At 45.6% G+C, this 14,722-nt stretch overlaps 1 protein-coding gene across 2 annotated transcripts in view; it reads right to left on the minus strand.

Annotated features, from left to right (window-relative positions):
- The window catches only part of SYNDIG1 (synapse differentiation inducing 1), a 200,888-nt gene that overhangs the window by 118,795 nt on the left and 67,371 nt on the right, over positions 1-14,722 (minus strand). For both annotated transcript variants that reach the window (XM_012468651.3, XM_064376336.1), the window contains exon 2: positions 8,959-9,516. In XM_012468651.3, the coding sequence (XP_012324074.1) occupies positions 8,959-9,438 (480 nt within the window). In that variant the 5' untranslated portion in view covers positions 9,439-9,516. The remainder of the gene's footprint in view (positions 1-8,958; positions 9,517-14,722) is intronic.

Here is a 14,722-nt window from a genome sequence, read left to right on the forward strand (position 1 = left end):
AATGGAATATGATGAACAACTTTATGCCAACAAATTAGATAATTTAGGTAAGATGGTCACAAATTACTAAAACTGAGACAAGAATAAAAGACAACCTTCCGATTTTCTTTAAAACAAGAGACTTAAACCAGTAAGGTAATAGAGTCAGTTTAGTAATTGAAAATCTTCCTACAAAGAAAAGCCCAGGCCCAAATGGCTTTACTGATGACTTCCAGTAAACACTTAAAAAGGAATCATATCGATACTAAACAGAATCTTTCAGAAAATAAGGAGAGGAATAACTCCCAACTTATTCTATGCAGCCAGTATCACCCTGATGCCAGAGTCTGGAAAAGATGGCACAAGAAGAGAAAACTGCAGATCAATATATCCTGTGAGCATAGGCAAAGAAATCCTTATCCAAGGATTAGAAAGATAAGATCCAGTGACATTTAGGGAGGATTATAAACCACAACAAAGTGAGATTTACCCCCAAATGCAAGGATGGTCTACTATCTGCAAAGCCATTAATGTAATACACCACATCATTCAAGGATGAAAAAATAAAGGACAATAAAGAAACACCACACACAATTACCTAAGTAGTACCTGACGAATTGAACACCCATATGCAGGTCCCTTAAAAAACTATTCATAGAACTACCATACGACCCAGCAACCCCATTACTTAGCATTTATCCAAAGGAAAGGAAATCAGTATGTTAGAGAAACATCTACACCACTCGTTTGTTGCAGTGGTCTTCACAATATCCAAGATATGGAATTAACCTGGGTGTCCAACAACAAATGGATAAAGACAATGGGGTAACTGTACACTGACAGGACAGGAGACAGGGAAATACTGGGTAGAAGAGGTTACCTGGCAAAGGCCCCACCCTCAAGCCTGGATACCTGCGGTCCTAAGTGAGAAAAGGCATTCCTCTTGGGGCATAACCAAAGAGTTGTCTTTTGGCCCCCATCCCCGCTATCCCGCACCCATATAAAGGCAGAACCCCAGGACCCAGAAGCAGACCGGCAAGCCAGCAGACCAGCAAACAGATGGATGGCAGAACAACAAGGCAGAGAATGGGAGAAGACGAGGAACATCTGAACGCAGAGAAGAGTTTGGCTGGGGTGGTCTGAGAGGAGTCTGGCTGCTGGGTGGCCCAAGTCCAGGGGAGGAACACATTCCCACTCCATTCCCCCTCCCAGCTCCACATCCATCCCACTGAAAGCCACCTCCACCACTCAATAAAACCTCACATTCATCCTTCAAGCCCGTGTGTGACCTGATTTTTCCAGGATTCTGGGCAACAGCTCCAGATACAGAAATCTGTCACACTAGCTAGCCCTCTGTCCTTGAGATAAAAACAGAGGGCCTGTTGAGCCGGTTAGTATTCAAGCCGTCTGTGGATAGCAAAGCCAAAACAGTTTTGTAACACTGGGGCTGCAGGCGTCCACTCCTAGACACTACTGTGGGGTCAGAGCCCAGAGAACTTGCCCTAGCCTGTGCACCTGCCACTCTGCATGCTCCACTCCCACAAGGGGTCTGAGCAGCAACAGAACAGGGGAGCCACATCCGTTACACATCCTACAAGGGGAATCAGGGAACTCTCCCGTTTCAACACCCAGGATACTATTCAGCCATAAAAAATAGTGAAACTATGTCATTTGCAGCAAACATGGATGAAACTGGAGGACATTATGTTAAATGAAATGAGTCAGGAGGGAAAGTTAAGCACTGCATGTTCCACTCATGTGGAAGCTAAAAGGAGCTGATTTCATAGAAGTAAAAGTAGAAGGAAGAACAGTAGGAGCTGGGAAGAGTAGGAGGAAGGAGGGCTAGGAAGAGATGTATTAAAAGATACAAAATTACAGCTAGATACGAATAAGTTCCAGTGTTCTATAGCACTGTAGCATGACAACCGTTAAAAATATATTACACAGTTTCAAATAGCTAAAAGGAGGATATTGAAGGTTCCCAACACAAAGCAATGATCAATGTCTGAGATAACCAATATGCTAATCACCCCGATCTGATCACCATAAGTTATATGTATCAAAACATCACTATATACACCATGAATATGAATATCCCATTTATTATTTGTCAATTAAAAAATAAAATTAAATCAAAAAGAAAATAAAAACCTCTTCAACAAAGCAGTGACAAAGGGAACTTCCCCTACCTGATTAAAGGTGTCTACAAAGAACCACAGCAAACATCATCTTTCATCATGAAAGGCGAAAGCTTCCCCCTAAGATCAGGAGCAAGACAAGGATGTTCCTTCACTTCCACTCAACAATGTATTTGAGGTTCTGGCCAGTTCTGTGAGGTAAACACAGAAATGAGTAAACAAAACCTCCAAATTTCCCTCCACCCAAATCAGCACCTCACATCTCTCTGGAGATACTGTCTATTATTTTCTGAATGCTTTGTTTCGTCTGTGTCAATTGCTCTGTTTGCTGTTGTTCTGTCTCATTCATCCTTTTGGTTTCCTTCAAATGGCTGTTGAGTCCTCGCCCCTCTTTCCATACTTAGGAATGAGGTCTATGTAAGTGCTCTACTGCAGTTATAGAATTCCGTGTCCTCCAACAGGCTTCAAGTTTTTAAATGGGAAGGCAGACTGGAAGGCCTTGGAAAGCCTGGTGGAGGGTACACAGAAGTGAGGTCTTGGCACCGTCTCTCCGTCTCTTCCTGTCTTGTCCATGAATTCTGGTGTAATGCTGAAACAGAAGTTTACTGGAATACACATTTTTCCCTCTAACGTAGAAAGAACAGTGTCGTCATGAGGAGACAGAGTCAGCAGGTCTGTCTCAGATCCAAGGGTGGTCAGCAGAGCCACGTGTGTGATCTTGGAAACACCCCAAGTTTCTGTCTCCCCACGTATAGGATGAGGATAGCACCAATGACCTGTCCCCAGTGCTTTGAAGGTTCGATGGCTGAGTACACTCAGCGGGACTGGCAGAAAAGATGCCCCACCAATGCGTGTTCCCTTCAACATCTGGTCACCATCTCTAAGGGCAGGAGGGCCATTGGGCCTCCTCACCCAGACTCCAGCCACTTCATTTCATGGCTGTAAACTCAAATTGTGTATTTTGTATTCTTGTTTCATTACTTGTCCCTGAATCTCTCAGGGTTTATTTGTGTGAAAGGGGAAGTGGTTTCCCACTGCTCATGCTCCCCGAGACAGTAGTTTTTAGCTACTGGCTGAGAAGTGGATGACGCAGTGGTCACATACCTGGGAAGAGGCCTGGGCTGTGGGACATCAGGCCCAATGATCACCACTCAGGGTGACCCGAGGGCACCCCCACAGGTTGCCTGTCTCATACCCCTGAGCTCTGTGGCACTGGATGAGTGGCACCTCTGCACTCCCACAAAGCTCCAGAGGTCCCCCTATGTCTCCCTGTCTAATGTCAAGCCATGCTCTACTTGGTGATGTAAGGTGGAGAAGGACAGATCATGAACACTTGCTGAATAGTTGAGAAGCTCCCATAAATATTCTCCAAGTTAGCCATAGAACCTGTTCCTGTTACAGCACAACCTTGAAGTCAAACTGAACACTCCACATGCCCTTGCAAACACGTGTCAGACAGGCCGACCTCTTCAGACCTGGACAGGCTCCTTTGTAAATGCCAGGGATGCACCTGTCCTGGGAAAGTGATTGGGGAGGACACAGCCAGCCTCCCAGTGCCCAGGAGCTCCAGCAAGGGGGCCCTACTCAGAACCAGGGCAATGAAGGGACTCCACTCTGAACCAGGGCAATGAGGGGGTCCAGCTCTGACCCAGGACAATGAGGAGGCCCCACTGTGAACCAGGGCAATGAGGGGGCCCCGCTCTGAGCCAGGGCAATGAAGGGACCCCACTCTGAACCAGTGCAATGAGGGGGCCCCCCTCTGAACAAGGGCAGTCAGGAGGCCCTACTCTGTATAAGGACAATGGCTTTCTGAAAACAGCACTCTTTGGGAAACGGTATTCGTTTGCTATAAACCAAGTGAAGCTATACAATGCTCAAATAAGTTAAAAATCACATTTTTTTCTTTTTTTCTAAGTAGATTGCTTTCTGGAAAGAGCTCAGATGAATATTCACTGTTCTTTTGTTTCAGTAGTTGTCACTCTATTCAATTAGATGATCTGAAAAAAATGATGCCCAAAGTCTATGGTTTTCGGCTCTGTGATTGCGGTACTGACACCTAATCTGTTATCACTTCCTTATATTGTGATCCTAAGCAGTCCCTCCCACACTGACTGAGCTTGGCTGGGTGCTTTGCTCTGGTCATTGAGACAGTAACATGCAGGACACAGGCAAAGACTTGACAAGTCCTTGCACAGCGGGCCCCACCTCGCTGACTGCCACACGATGAAGCAGGATGGGTGAGGCAGTCACCTCTGTCACTGCAGCCAAAAGCCAGCCAGAGCTCTCAACATGGTGGGCTGCCCAGCCCATCACAGCTAGCTATGGACAAGTGAGGGAGCCCAAGTGAGACCAGCAGAACAGCCACCCAGCAGAGCCCAGCTCAGTTGTCGACGCTCAAAAGCTAAAGAAAGAGCTGTTTAAGGTGCTGTGTTTTGGGGGTGATTTTGTTATGCAGCAAATGCTAACTGATACACAACCCTTTATTATTTAATGGAATAGAGCAAAGAGTAAACCAAAGAACGGCTACTGCATGTACAATGACATTCTAATCAGTCTTAGTATTTTGTTATTTACAGAAGAATGGAATAAAAAGCAGGAGGGGAGCACTACACACTGGGGTCTGTTGGGGGGAAATAGGGGAGGGACAGTGGGGGATGGGGAGTGGGGGAGAGATAGCATGGGGAGAAATGCCAGATATAGGTGAAAGGGTGAAAGGCAGAAAATCACACTGCCACATATGCACCTATGCAACAATCTTGCATGTTCTTCACATGTACCCCAAAACCTAAAATTAAAAATAAAAAAATTAAAATTAAAATTAAAAAAAAGAATGTTTTGAGAAAATAGCTGTTTTCACAGAATTCTCAAAGGACCAAGCTAACCACTGTGGCGAGGCTCTGAAACCCTCCATGGCATCCTGAGCCGCATGTAGAAGCAGCAGCAGCCATAATGTGTCTCCATTCCTTCTGCTCAGAGCCTGTGGGAGGGGCCATTTCTTGGTCCAGGTGAGCTCCTTGGATGTCAACCAGAAAGTCTCACTAAAGCACCTAAGAAGCAGCTGGATGTTACTGGCAAGTGCCTTTTGTGGCCAAAGTATAAATGCCAACATGCTCCATCTTACGTTATAATCAAAAGGCACTAGAAATATTAATACAGAGTAGGCACCATTCTTATGACTAAATATTCTTCAGTATTGTTAAAAGAATTGCGTATTATTAAAAGAATTGTTTCCGGTAGGCTTCCATTTCTGCTGCTAGATCAGAGGAGCAGGACTGGGTGGGAAAGCTTACTTCCCCAGAAGTCTATACTACTTGGCAGAACCTTGGGCCTACTAAGACAGACGAGTCTGTGTCTGCCTCCACCCACTTCTTAGCTTTTATTTAAGACATTGTCTCAGTAGATTTCAGACCCTTGTAGGATTCCAAAACCACATCTATTACCTGCTGGGGTCACTGTAGGAAAAATTATTGCAATAAAATGGATTCAGTAATTGTTTGACAAAAATGTGGATTCAGACATACTATAAATTTTTTTAAATTGCATTTAAATATTGGTTGTATTTACGTGCAGACTCCATCAGAAGCCCACGTGAGTGTTCAAGAAGGATGAACAATTCTTTTGAATGTAGTCCACTGAGAAGCAGCAGGAGGGAGGTTAACTGTGGAGTAAGAAGATTTGCTGCTCACCTGCTCACCTCCCACCTTCTCACCGTGCACCTGCTCCTGTCCCACTGACGTTGGCAGAGTGTAGTTATCTAAGGGAAGTGCATGGACGCAATGAGAGGGAGGGGAGGAAAAGACCCACGGGAGTGAGAGAAAGGAATGATGGAGACATTCAGAATGTCCTTTTCAATCCAGTTACCATCCCGAGCCTTCTATGGCTGAGGCATATTGTATCTTGGAGGGGATTTTCCAAAACCTCCTAAGAAAGCTGATAATCCTCTGTCGGCCATTTGGCCCCCTTGGGGCTTGAGAACGTCTCTGATCCCTTCCTTTCCACCATCTCATCTCCATTAATGACAAATTTCACCTTTTAGGTATTTCCTCACCGCTTCTAATACTGTCCTTATTCTCTCTCACCTTCCCCCATGACAAGCCCCCGAAAGAGGAAGGGGGCACATCTGGTTTGGTCCTAGGGCCAGGCCACCTCCCCTCTCGCCTCCATCTCCCCTACATCCTTGTCCCACTCTTGGGCAGAGCAGCTCCTGAAAACACAGGTCAAGATCTGACCACAGCCCTTCTGCCTGAAACCCTCCCGTGGACCTGCGTAGTCAAGTGCCCCTGCCAAGGCCTCCTCCTGCGAATCCCACCTCCTTCACATGACATCCTGCTCACTTTGTGTTGTTTGGGGATTAAATGTTGCAGTGTTCTGACTCTTGGTTACCCTGACAAATCCATTCAGGCTCTCCAGCAGCACGGCCTGCGTGGCAAGGCATAGCAGCGACCCTGATGCAGAGGGGACAGACGCTCTGTGGGACCTGGCTCTCCACGCTCTGGCCCACCCCTCCCAGGGCTCCTTCTTGACTCTTTGGTGGGACCCTTCTGTCCTACAGGTATCTGAGTTTGTGACTCTGCATATATTCAGTCTCCTTAGCTGGCTGATAAGGTCCTTGCTAATGGGACCCTCCTCCCCCTCCAGCCTGTCTCGCCTACCCTCCCCATAGGCCTCTGCATTTCTGCCCCGTTCCTCTTCCCTGCAGACTCTGGAGCTGATGCCTCTGTGCATACTGGGTCTCCTTGGACTGGAACTCCTCTGCCAGCTCCCCTTAAGCCTCCTCTTACTCATCCTCCAGATGCAGTGCGGGGAGGGCTCCTGCCTGTGCGATGACTTCTGAATCTCGTATCGAGCTCAGGGCCCCAGCCCCTCTTCTGGATGCTTTCAGAGTTGACAGGGTGTTCTGTCACCATAACTCCTGGGTTGGGCTGAGGCTGCGTTTTCGTGCATCTGCTTCCCTAATTCCACTCCATGTGGGTCACGCAGCATTTATACTTTGCTGTCAGCAAAGCCCTCAGATCTTGGAAAACACTAGTCACAAGCAGAGGCTTCTGAATGGAAACCAAGCACGCTCCCAACTTTCCGCAGCCTCAGTGAGTGCCCTCCCTTCGCAGGTGTCACCAGAGGGCATTAGGGCCTCCACAGACGCCCAGGCATCATGTCTTGGTCCCTTTCGTGCCACGACTCTCCACTCCCTGCCAGTGGGCTTCCCGGGCTCCCTTGGCTGGGACTGCGCCAATATGCAAATCTCCGTTTCTGATACTCCCTCCTGACTAGAGCCAGATCTCTAGGCTCCGGTACTCACTGGGGTCTCCAGTCCTCACTGGGGTCTCCAGTCCTGATTCTCTGGAATCCTGGGCCTGTCACTCACTTGCGATTTCTCCGACCTTTCTATCAAGTGTGGGGACCCATGGGTGTGGGTCTGATTCTGCTCCAGACTTCCTCCTTCGTGCTGTCTCCCGCCTCCTCCACCTTCCAGGCAGAGTGCACTTTGCCAAGAGAGCCTCGCCTGCTGAAGATGGCCCCACATGGCTGCAGAAAGTTACGGAGTCCTGGGTCAGACCAGATCTTCACACAAACTCACACTGCAGCTGGGCAGTTTCTCCGGGAGTCTTTTCTAGACAGGGCACTTCTCCCAATTCATTGCTCTAGACGATCTCCTCATGGCCCAGGAGCTTCCCTGGCTGTGCTGATGCTGATGAACCTTTCCTTTCCTTCCTCTTCAACCCAGAGTGCTTCAGAGTTTCCCTTACCCCACCCATCTTCTCTCCCAGGCCTGCAGCATATGGGCTTCTGAGAGGCCAGCTCTCACAGACACAGGCTTGGAGCACAGCTCCTGCCTCCCCAAGACCACTCCCCAGCCGCTGGCCAGGATCCTGAATTTTCCATTCTGTACATTTCTGCTCCACCTACAAAAATGTTCTTGCCTATCTTAGTCAAAAACAAACATCCCTTCCCCCTTTGGTCACACACGGCCTCTGAAGGTCGGACCTGCTCGGTGGCTTCCTTCCCCACCAAACTGATGGAAACCTGGCCATGTCTCCCTGCCGTCACGGCCTGGGAGAACACTCCTGGCCTCATTGCAGTGGGATGACCTGGAGGCTGTGGGCAGCAAACCTGCTAGTCCATGCCCTGCAGCAGTTGCTCTTCCCCCTCACCTGGTGCTGCCCTGGGGGGCCAGTGTGCCACACGCCCAGTGATGACTGTGCCTACCATGCTATTTCCAACGTGCAACATGCACGTCTGTGTGCATGCAATTCAAATGCCATCACCTGCCCTCCAGGCCACTAAAGAAGTGAGTCATCTAAAAAGTCAACTTATCTTCCCTTTAGGCTATCAGCTCCTATATGTTCTTCCAGCATGGTTTAGCTCTACCAACAGCCTCTCAGTAGTAACTGTGGAATGCAAAGTCACGGAACCACAGGTGACAGCAAAACACCTCCCAAAGTGTCCCCCGTCAAGTACATTTCCAGCCTCGTGTGGCTCTAGGATCAGGTGTTCCTCTCTCATCTTGCCAATGACCTCTCTGTCCCATGGGCTGCGGGACAGCAGGGAACCCCAATGAACCCACCAGCACTGCCATGTGCAGCCCCATCTGACAGCCATTTCCTGGGGTCATCTCCGACCAGAATCACTGCCGAAGTGCCCCTGGCTTTCTGTTAGTCTTTCCTCTCCTTCTATCTTCCACAAGCGTTCAAGAGTGAAGGGCACCAAGACTGCCTTTGGTCTCTGCATTTTTGCACCCTAGTTTCACTCCCTAACTTTCGCAAGGCATTCATGACTCCTGCCCACCCCGGGATCCCCACCACCCATTCCTAGAGGGTTTCTGACGAACACATCCTCTTACCTCCAGCTCCTGGAATTCCTCCTCCTCCTCCACATCGTAGGACAGGGTGTGGATTTTGATGTCGTCAGCTGAGAGGTCGATGAACTTCCCGTCGGGGTACTCCAGGCTGTCTTTGGTGGGCGAGCGGTCCTCGATGAAGGTGGTCTCGCAGCAGTCGGTGGCCACGCCATCCCCCCAGGAGCGCAGCACGCCCTCCGAATAGAGGATGATATTGGGCCGGTAGCGGGACTCCACCGACTGCTGCAGGGTGTTGGGGTCCAGCAGCTGCTGCACTGGCTCACTCCTGCTGCCGTCCAGGCTGGCTGGCACTGTGCTGGCCCCCACCCGGTGGCTCTGGTACTGGGGTGCTGGGTAAACAGACACCAGACCATCTCTGCTCTCCGCCATCAAGTTTCTGGTGTTAATCAAGCCATTCCTCTTGCCAGCATCACTGATTTTACTGTGCACCAGCATGCTCTTCTGTTCAACCATGCCATCCATGGTCCTCCCTCCCCGGATGGGCGTCAGGCTGGCGGGCTGGGCACGTAGGTCACACTTTCCTCAGGGAACCCATTTCTCCTGGAGGAGGAGGAAACAGAGATGAGACAAGAGAATCACCCAGACCCACATTGTTTCAGACTGTACCAGTCAGCCGACACGCACAGTAACTGTGAGGGTTAGCTCATACGCAGTCCTACCTATTCCGTGAATGTTAAAAAGGCTCTGTCAGGGCAGCCGGCCAGAGTAAGCAGAAATTGATTACCTCAGTCTCTATAAAGTCTCTGCTTCCAAACGAAGGAGACTGCAGGAATTGGCTCCCTTGCAGTCTAGAGACCTCTGATTGCTAGCAGACATCCTGAAACTCACAAGTAAACCCAATCACATTAGCATCCGATGAGTCCACAGGAAAACAGAACTGCAAATCTGTAATGAGGATTAGCTCTTCCCAGGTACACGGCTATTCATTCAAGCAGGAAATTATGTGATTGCAGTAATCCCTACTTAGTGATGATCTTGAGGTGTCAAGTCCCAAACACAAATCCGCTACTGAGGCATCTTGAGACAGGCACATCTTGGTCTCTTAGGGTGCTTTCTGTAGTTTGCCACTCAGAATTTGCTGAGAACCAGCAGCATCAGCACCAGCTGGGAGCTTCTTGGAAATGCAGAATCTTGAGTAGCACCTGCACTTACCAAATCAGAATCTGCATTTTAACAGGATCCCAGCTGATGAGTCTGCACATTAAAGCTGGAGAGGCGCTGGGCTACAGAGTATAGTGCAACTTTTGGCCTGCCGAACAACTGGGCTTGATTTTACAACCGAGTATTTACTAACTTTTAAAATGTACTCAAATTAGATCAATTAATTCTTTTAAAAAACAACTTTTTTTTCTTATTGAAGTGAATGTTTTCAACTTTGAGTATCATAAATTATGACTAAGTATGAACAAAAGGGATCAAAATTCATGGAATTTTGTTTTTGTCATTACCACATCCTTTGATATCTCTTTCAACACAGGCTGGTTTGTCATATATATTGCCTTTGCTTCATAATTCCCTTTAGCTCATTTCCTTCCATGTTTGCTGGTGCCCACTCCTACCTGCTCAGAGCCTTTTTCTGGGCCTGTTTCATCTGCTCAGAGATGAAACTGATGAAAGGAGAGAGAAGGGCTCTGATGAGGCTGCCGTCTAGTTACCCCCTGGCCCTGCACCAATGCATTCTGGAGTCTTGTCCCAGAGCAGTGCTACTGTTCTTCCAATTCTCTTTATAACTTTTGTGGGATTTTCAAATAAAGTTTTTCTCAGTCGCTGATACTCAGAACCAGTAGCTACAGAGATGAAAGCCTCCTGCCTGACCCTTTATTTCTGCACAAGCAGTCTCTGCTATGTCTAGGACACTCCCTTCTCTTGACCAAACTCTTTCTGGGCTGCATCAACCACTGAGCTCCCCGTGCATCTTCTTGTAAGTCTTAGAGTGTGATTTCAGGCCTGTCAGAGGAAGCTGCCTTAAATGCATCACTGGCCAATCATGCTATACCTGCTTCTTTATCAAGGAAGGCAGCTGTGGGGGCGGGGAGACAGGATGAAGAGGGGACTCTGTGGCCCTGCATGTGAGTCTCTAGTTCTTAGTCTCTTTCTGCATCACTATTGTAAGAACTCTCTCGGGGAGTTATTAACATGCACACTTAACCATGAGTTGGGGTGAATATCAGGTGAATGGGAAAGTTGAGGGGTTGTGAAAGAAAAATAAAAGTCAGAAAGAAAGTAGGCATACAACATCTTCTATAAAAATTTTAAATTCTACGTAAACTTTTTTTTTTTTTTTTTTTTTTTTTACTTGGAGACTGTCAGGGTATAAAGAACACCGTACTAAGAGTCAGAAGGAGGCCAGGGATTCAGCCCCAGTTTTGCTACTAAATATCTGATTGTGGGCAAGTGGCTTATAAAAGTGGAATTATTAATGGGGTGGTTGAGCAAGAAAAGCTTTCCGGTCCCTTTCAGCTCTATGATTTTTTTTACCTCCTAGCCCAACAGTCACAGGGTTTTATGGCATTAGATAGAGATTTTCCACAAAATGGCTTCAGTGATGAATCCAAGCAAACACTTAAAGAACTAATATCGGCCCTTCTCAAACTTTTCCACAAAACTGGGGGAGTGAACATTTCCTAAGTCATTCCATGAGGTCAGCATTACCCTGATGCCAAAGCCAGACAGGCCACCAGAGGAGCAGTACAGACCCATATCCCTGTGAACACTGATGTAAAACTCCTCAACAAAATTCTACAAAACTGAATTCAGCGGCACATTAAAGAAATCATATACCATGAACGAGTGGGATTTATTTCGGGAATGCAAGGAGGGTTAAAATTATGAAAATCAATGATTCTAATATACCACATTAACAGAATGAAAGATTAAAAATACATGATTATCTCAACTGACATAGAAAAAGCATTTCTGAAAAAGCATTGATGCTTTTCCCTTTCATGATAAAACATGAAACCAACTAGGAATAGAAGGAAATTACCTCAACAAAATAAAAGCTGTATTTGAAAAATCCACAGTGAATATCATACTCAATGGTAAGAACCTGAAAGCATCCATAAGATCAAGAACAAGGCAAAGATGCTCACTTTTTCCACTTTTGTTGAACACTGTGCTAAATAAAAGTTGTAGCCAGAGAAATTAGGCAAGAAAAAGAAATAAAAGGCACCTAAATGGAAGGAAGAAGTCTGATCTTGTATGTAGAAAGTCCTACATATTCCACAAAAAATCTGATAGAATAAATGCAGTTAGCAAAGTAGCAGGATACACACTTAATACACAAAAATCCCGAGGCGGGTGGATCACGAGGTCAAGAGATTAAGACCATCCTGGTCAACATGGTGAAACCCCATCTCTACTAAAAATACAAAAAAAATTAGCTGGGTATGGTGGCGTATGCCTGTAATCCCAGCTACTCAGGAGGCTGAGGCAGGAGAATTGCCTGAACCCAGGAGGCGGAGGTTGCAGTGAGCCAAGATTGCGTCATTGCACTCCAGCCTGGGTAACAAGAGCGAAACTCCGTCTCAAAAAAAAAAAAAAAAAAAATACACAAAAATCAGCTCCATTTCTGTTTACTAACAATGAAGAATCTGAAAAGAAATTAAAAAAAAATTCATTTACAGTAGCATAAAAGAACATTAAATTAATATTTCAGAATTAATTTAACCAAGGAGGTGAAAGACTTGTACAATGAAGTCATCAAAATATTGCTGAGGCTGGGTATGGTTGCTCACGCCTGTAATCCGAGCACTTTGAGAGGCTGAAATGGGTGGATCACTCGAGCTCAGGAGTTCAAATCCAGCCTGGCCAACATGGTGAAACCTTGACTCTACTAAAAATACAAAAATTATCTGGGCGTGGTGGTGAGCACCTGCAATCCCAGCTACTCATGAGGCTGAGGCAGGAGAATTTCTTGAACATGGTAGGCAGAGGTTGTAGTGAGCTGAGATTGTGCCACTGTATTCCAGCCTATGTGACAGAGCAAGACCCCATCTCAAGAAAAAAAATAATAAACATTGCTGAAAGAAATTAAAGAAGACATGAATAAATGGGAAGACGTTCCATATTCATGCATTGGGACCCTTAATATTGTTAGGATGTCAGTGCTACCCAAAGTTATCTGTAGATTCGGTGCAATCAGCAGGAAAATCCCAATGATGTTTAATGCAGACACAAAAAAATTATTCTAACATTCATGTGGAATTGCAAGGGGCTCAGGCTGGACTTAAAACAGAACAAAGTAGGAGTACTCACACTTCCTGATTTTAAGACTTACTACAATGGTACAAGAATCAAAAACAGTGTCATATGGCAGAAATACACACATATAGACCAAGTGAATAAAATAGAGAGCCCAGAAATAAACCCTTCTTATGTGATCAAATGATTTTTGGCAAAGGTGCCAACCATTCAATAGGGAAAGGCCTTTTTTTTTTCAACAAATGGTGCTAAAAATTTGGATATCCACATGCAAAAAGATGAAGTTGAACCCTTACTTAACACCATATTCAAAAACCAACCCCAAATAAATCAATCACCTAAATGTAAAATCCAAAATCATAAAACTCTTAGAAGAAAATGGGGCAAAATCTTCATGACATTGGACTTGTCAACGATTTCTTGGATGTGACACCAAAGGCACAGGAAACAAAAGGAAAAAACAAGGTAGAGTCCATAAAAATTAAAAAATGTTGTGCATCAGTAGACAATATCAACACAGTAAGAAAGTAAGCCACAGAATGGGAGGAAACATTTGCAAATCATGTATTGATAAGGAATTAATACCCAGGATATACAGAGAATGGCTAAAACTCAACACAAAACATAATCAGATTCAAAAGTGGGCAAAGGACTTGAATACACTTTTCTCCAAAGAAGATACACAGATGGCCAATAAGCCCGTGAAAAGATGCTCAACATCACTAATAATTGGGAAATAATTGAAACTGCATGTGATATATGACATTCACTGGGATGGCTACTCTTAAAAAAAAAGAAGAAAAGAACAAGTGTTGGTGAGGATGTGGACTAACTTATGCACTGGTGGTGGGAAAGAAAAATGGGGCAGTCACTTTGGAAAACAGTATGGCAGCTCCTCAAATAATTAAAAATAGAATTACCATATGATCCAGAAATTCCACTTCTGGACATACACCAAAAGGAGTAGAAAGCAGGCTCTTGAAGACATATTTGCACGCCATGTTCATAGCAGCATTATTCATAACAGTTGAGAAGTGAAAGCATCCCAAGTGTCTGTGGATGAATGGATAAGCAAAATGTACTTTCTACATTCAATGGAGTATTGCTCAGCCTTCAAAAAGGAAGGGAATTCTGACAGATGCCACAGCATGGATGGACCTTGAGGCATTATTCTAAGTGAAATAAGCTAGTCACATAAAGACAAACGCTGTATAATTCCATTGATATGAGGTACTCAGAGTCATCAAAAGGACTCAAAAGTCATCCAGAGTATGGTTTCCAGGAAATGGAAGTGGTGTGAGGAGTTACTATTTAATGGGTATAGAATGAAAAGGGCTATAGACGGTGGTGATGGTTACACAATGTAAGTGTACTTAATACCACCAAACTGTTACACTTCAAAATTGTTAAGATGGCAAATTTTATGCTAACATAACAAAAAAAAAAAAAACAGAAAAACTCAATTAAACTAAACTAAACTAAAACATAAAAAGAAAAGCTACCTATGTGGAGATTCATGCTAAAGTGTTTACATCTGAAATAA

Source organism: Aotus nancymaae, unplaced genomic scaffold (assembly GCF_030222135.1).
Source record: "Aotus nancymaae isolate 86718 unplaced genomic scaffold, 86718_ANA_hifiasm-v0.15.2.pri h1tg000001l, whole genome shotgun sequence".
NCBI classification, from domain to species: domain Eukaryota; kingdom Metazoa; phylum Chordata; class Mammalia; order Primates; family Aotidae; genus Aotus; species Aotus nancymaae.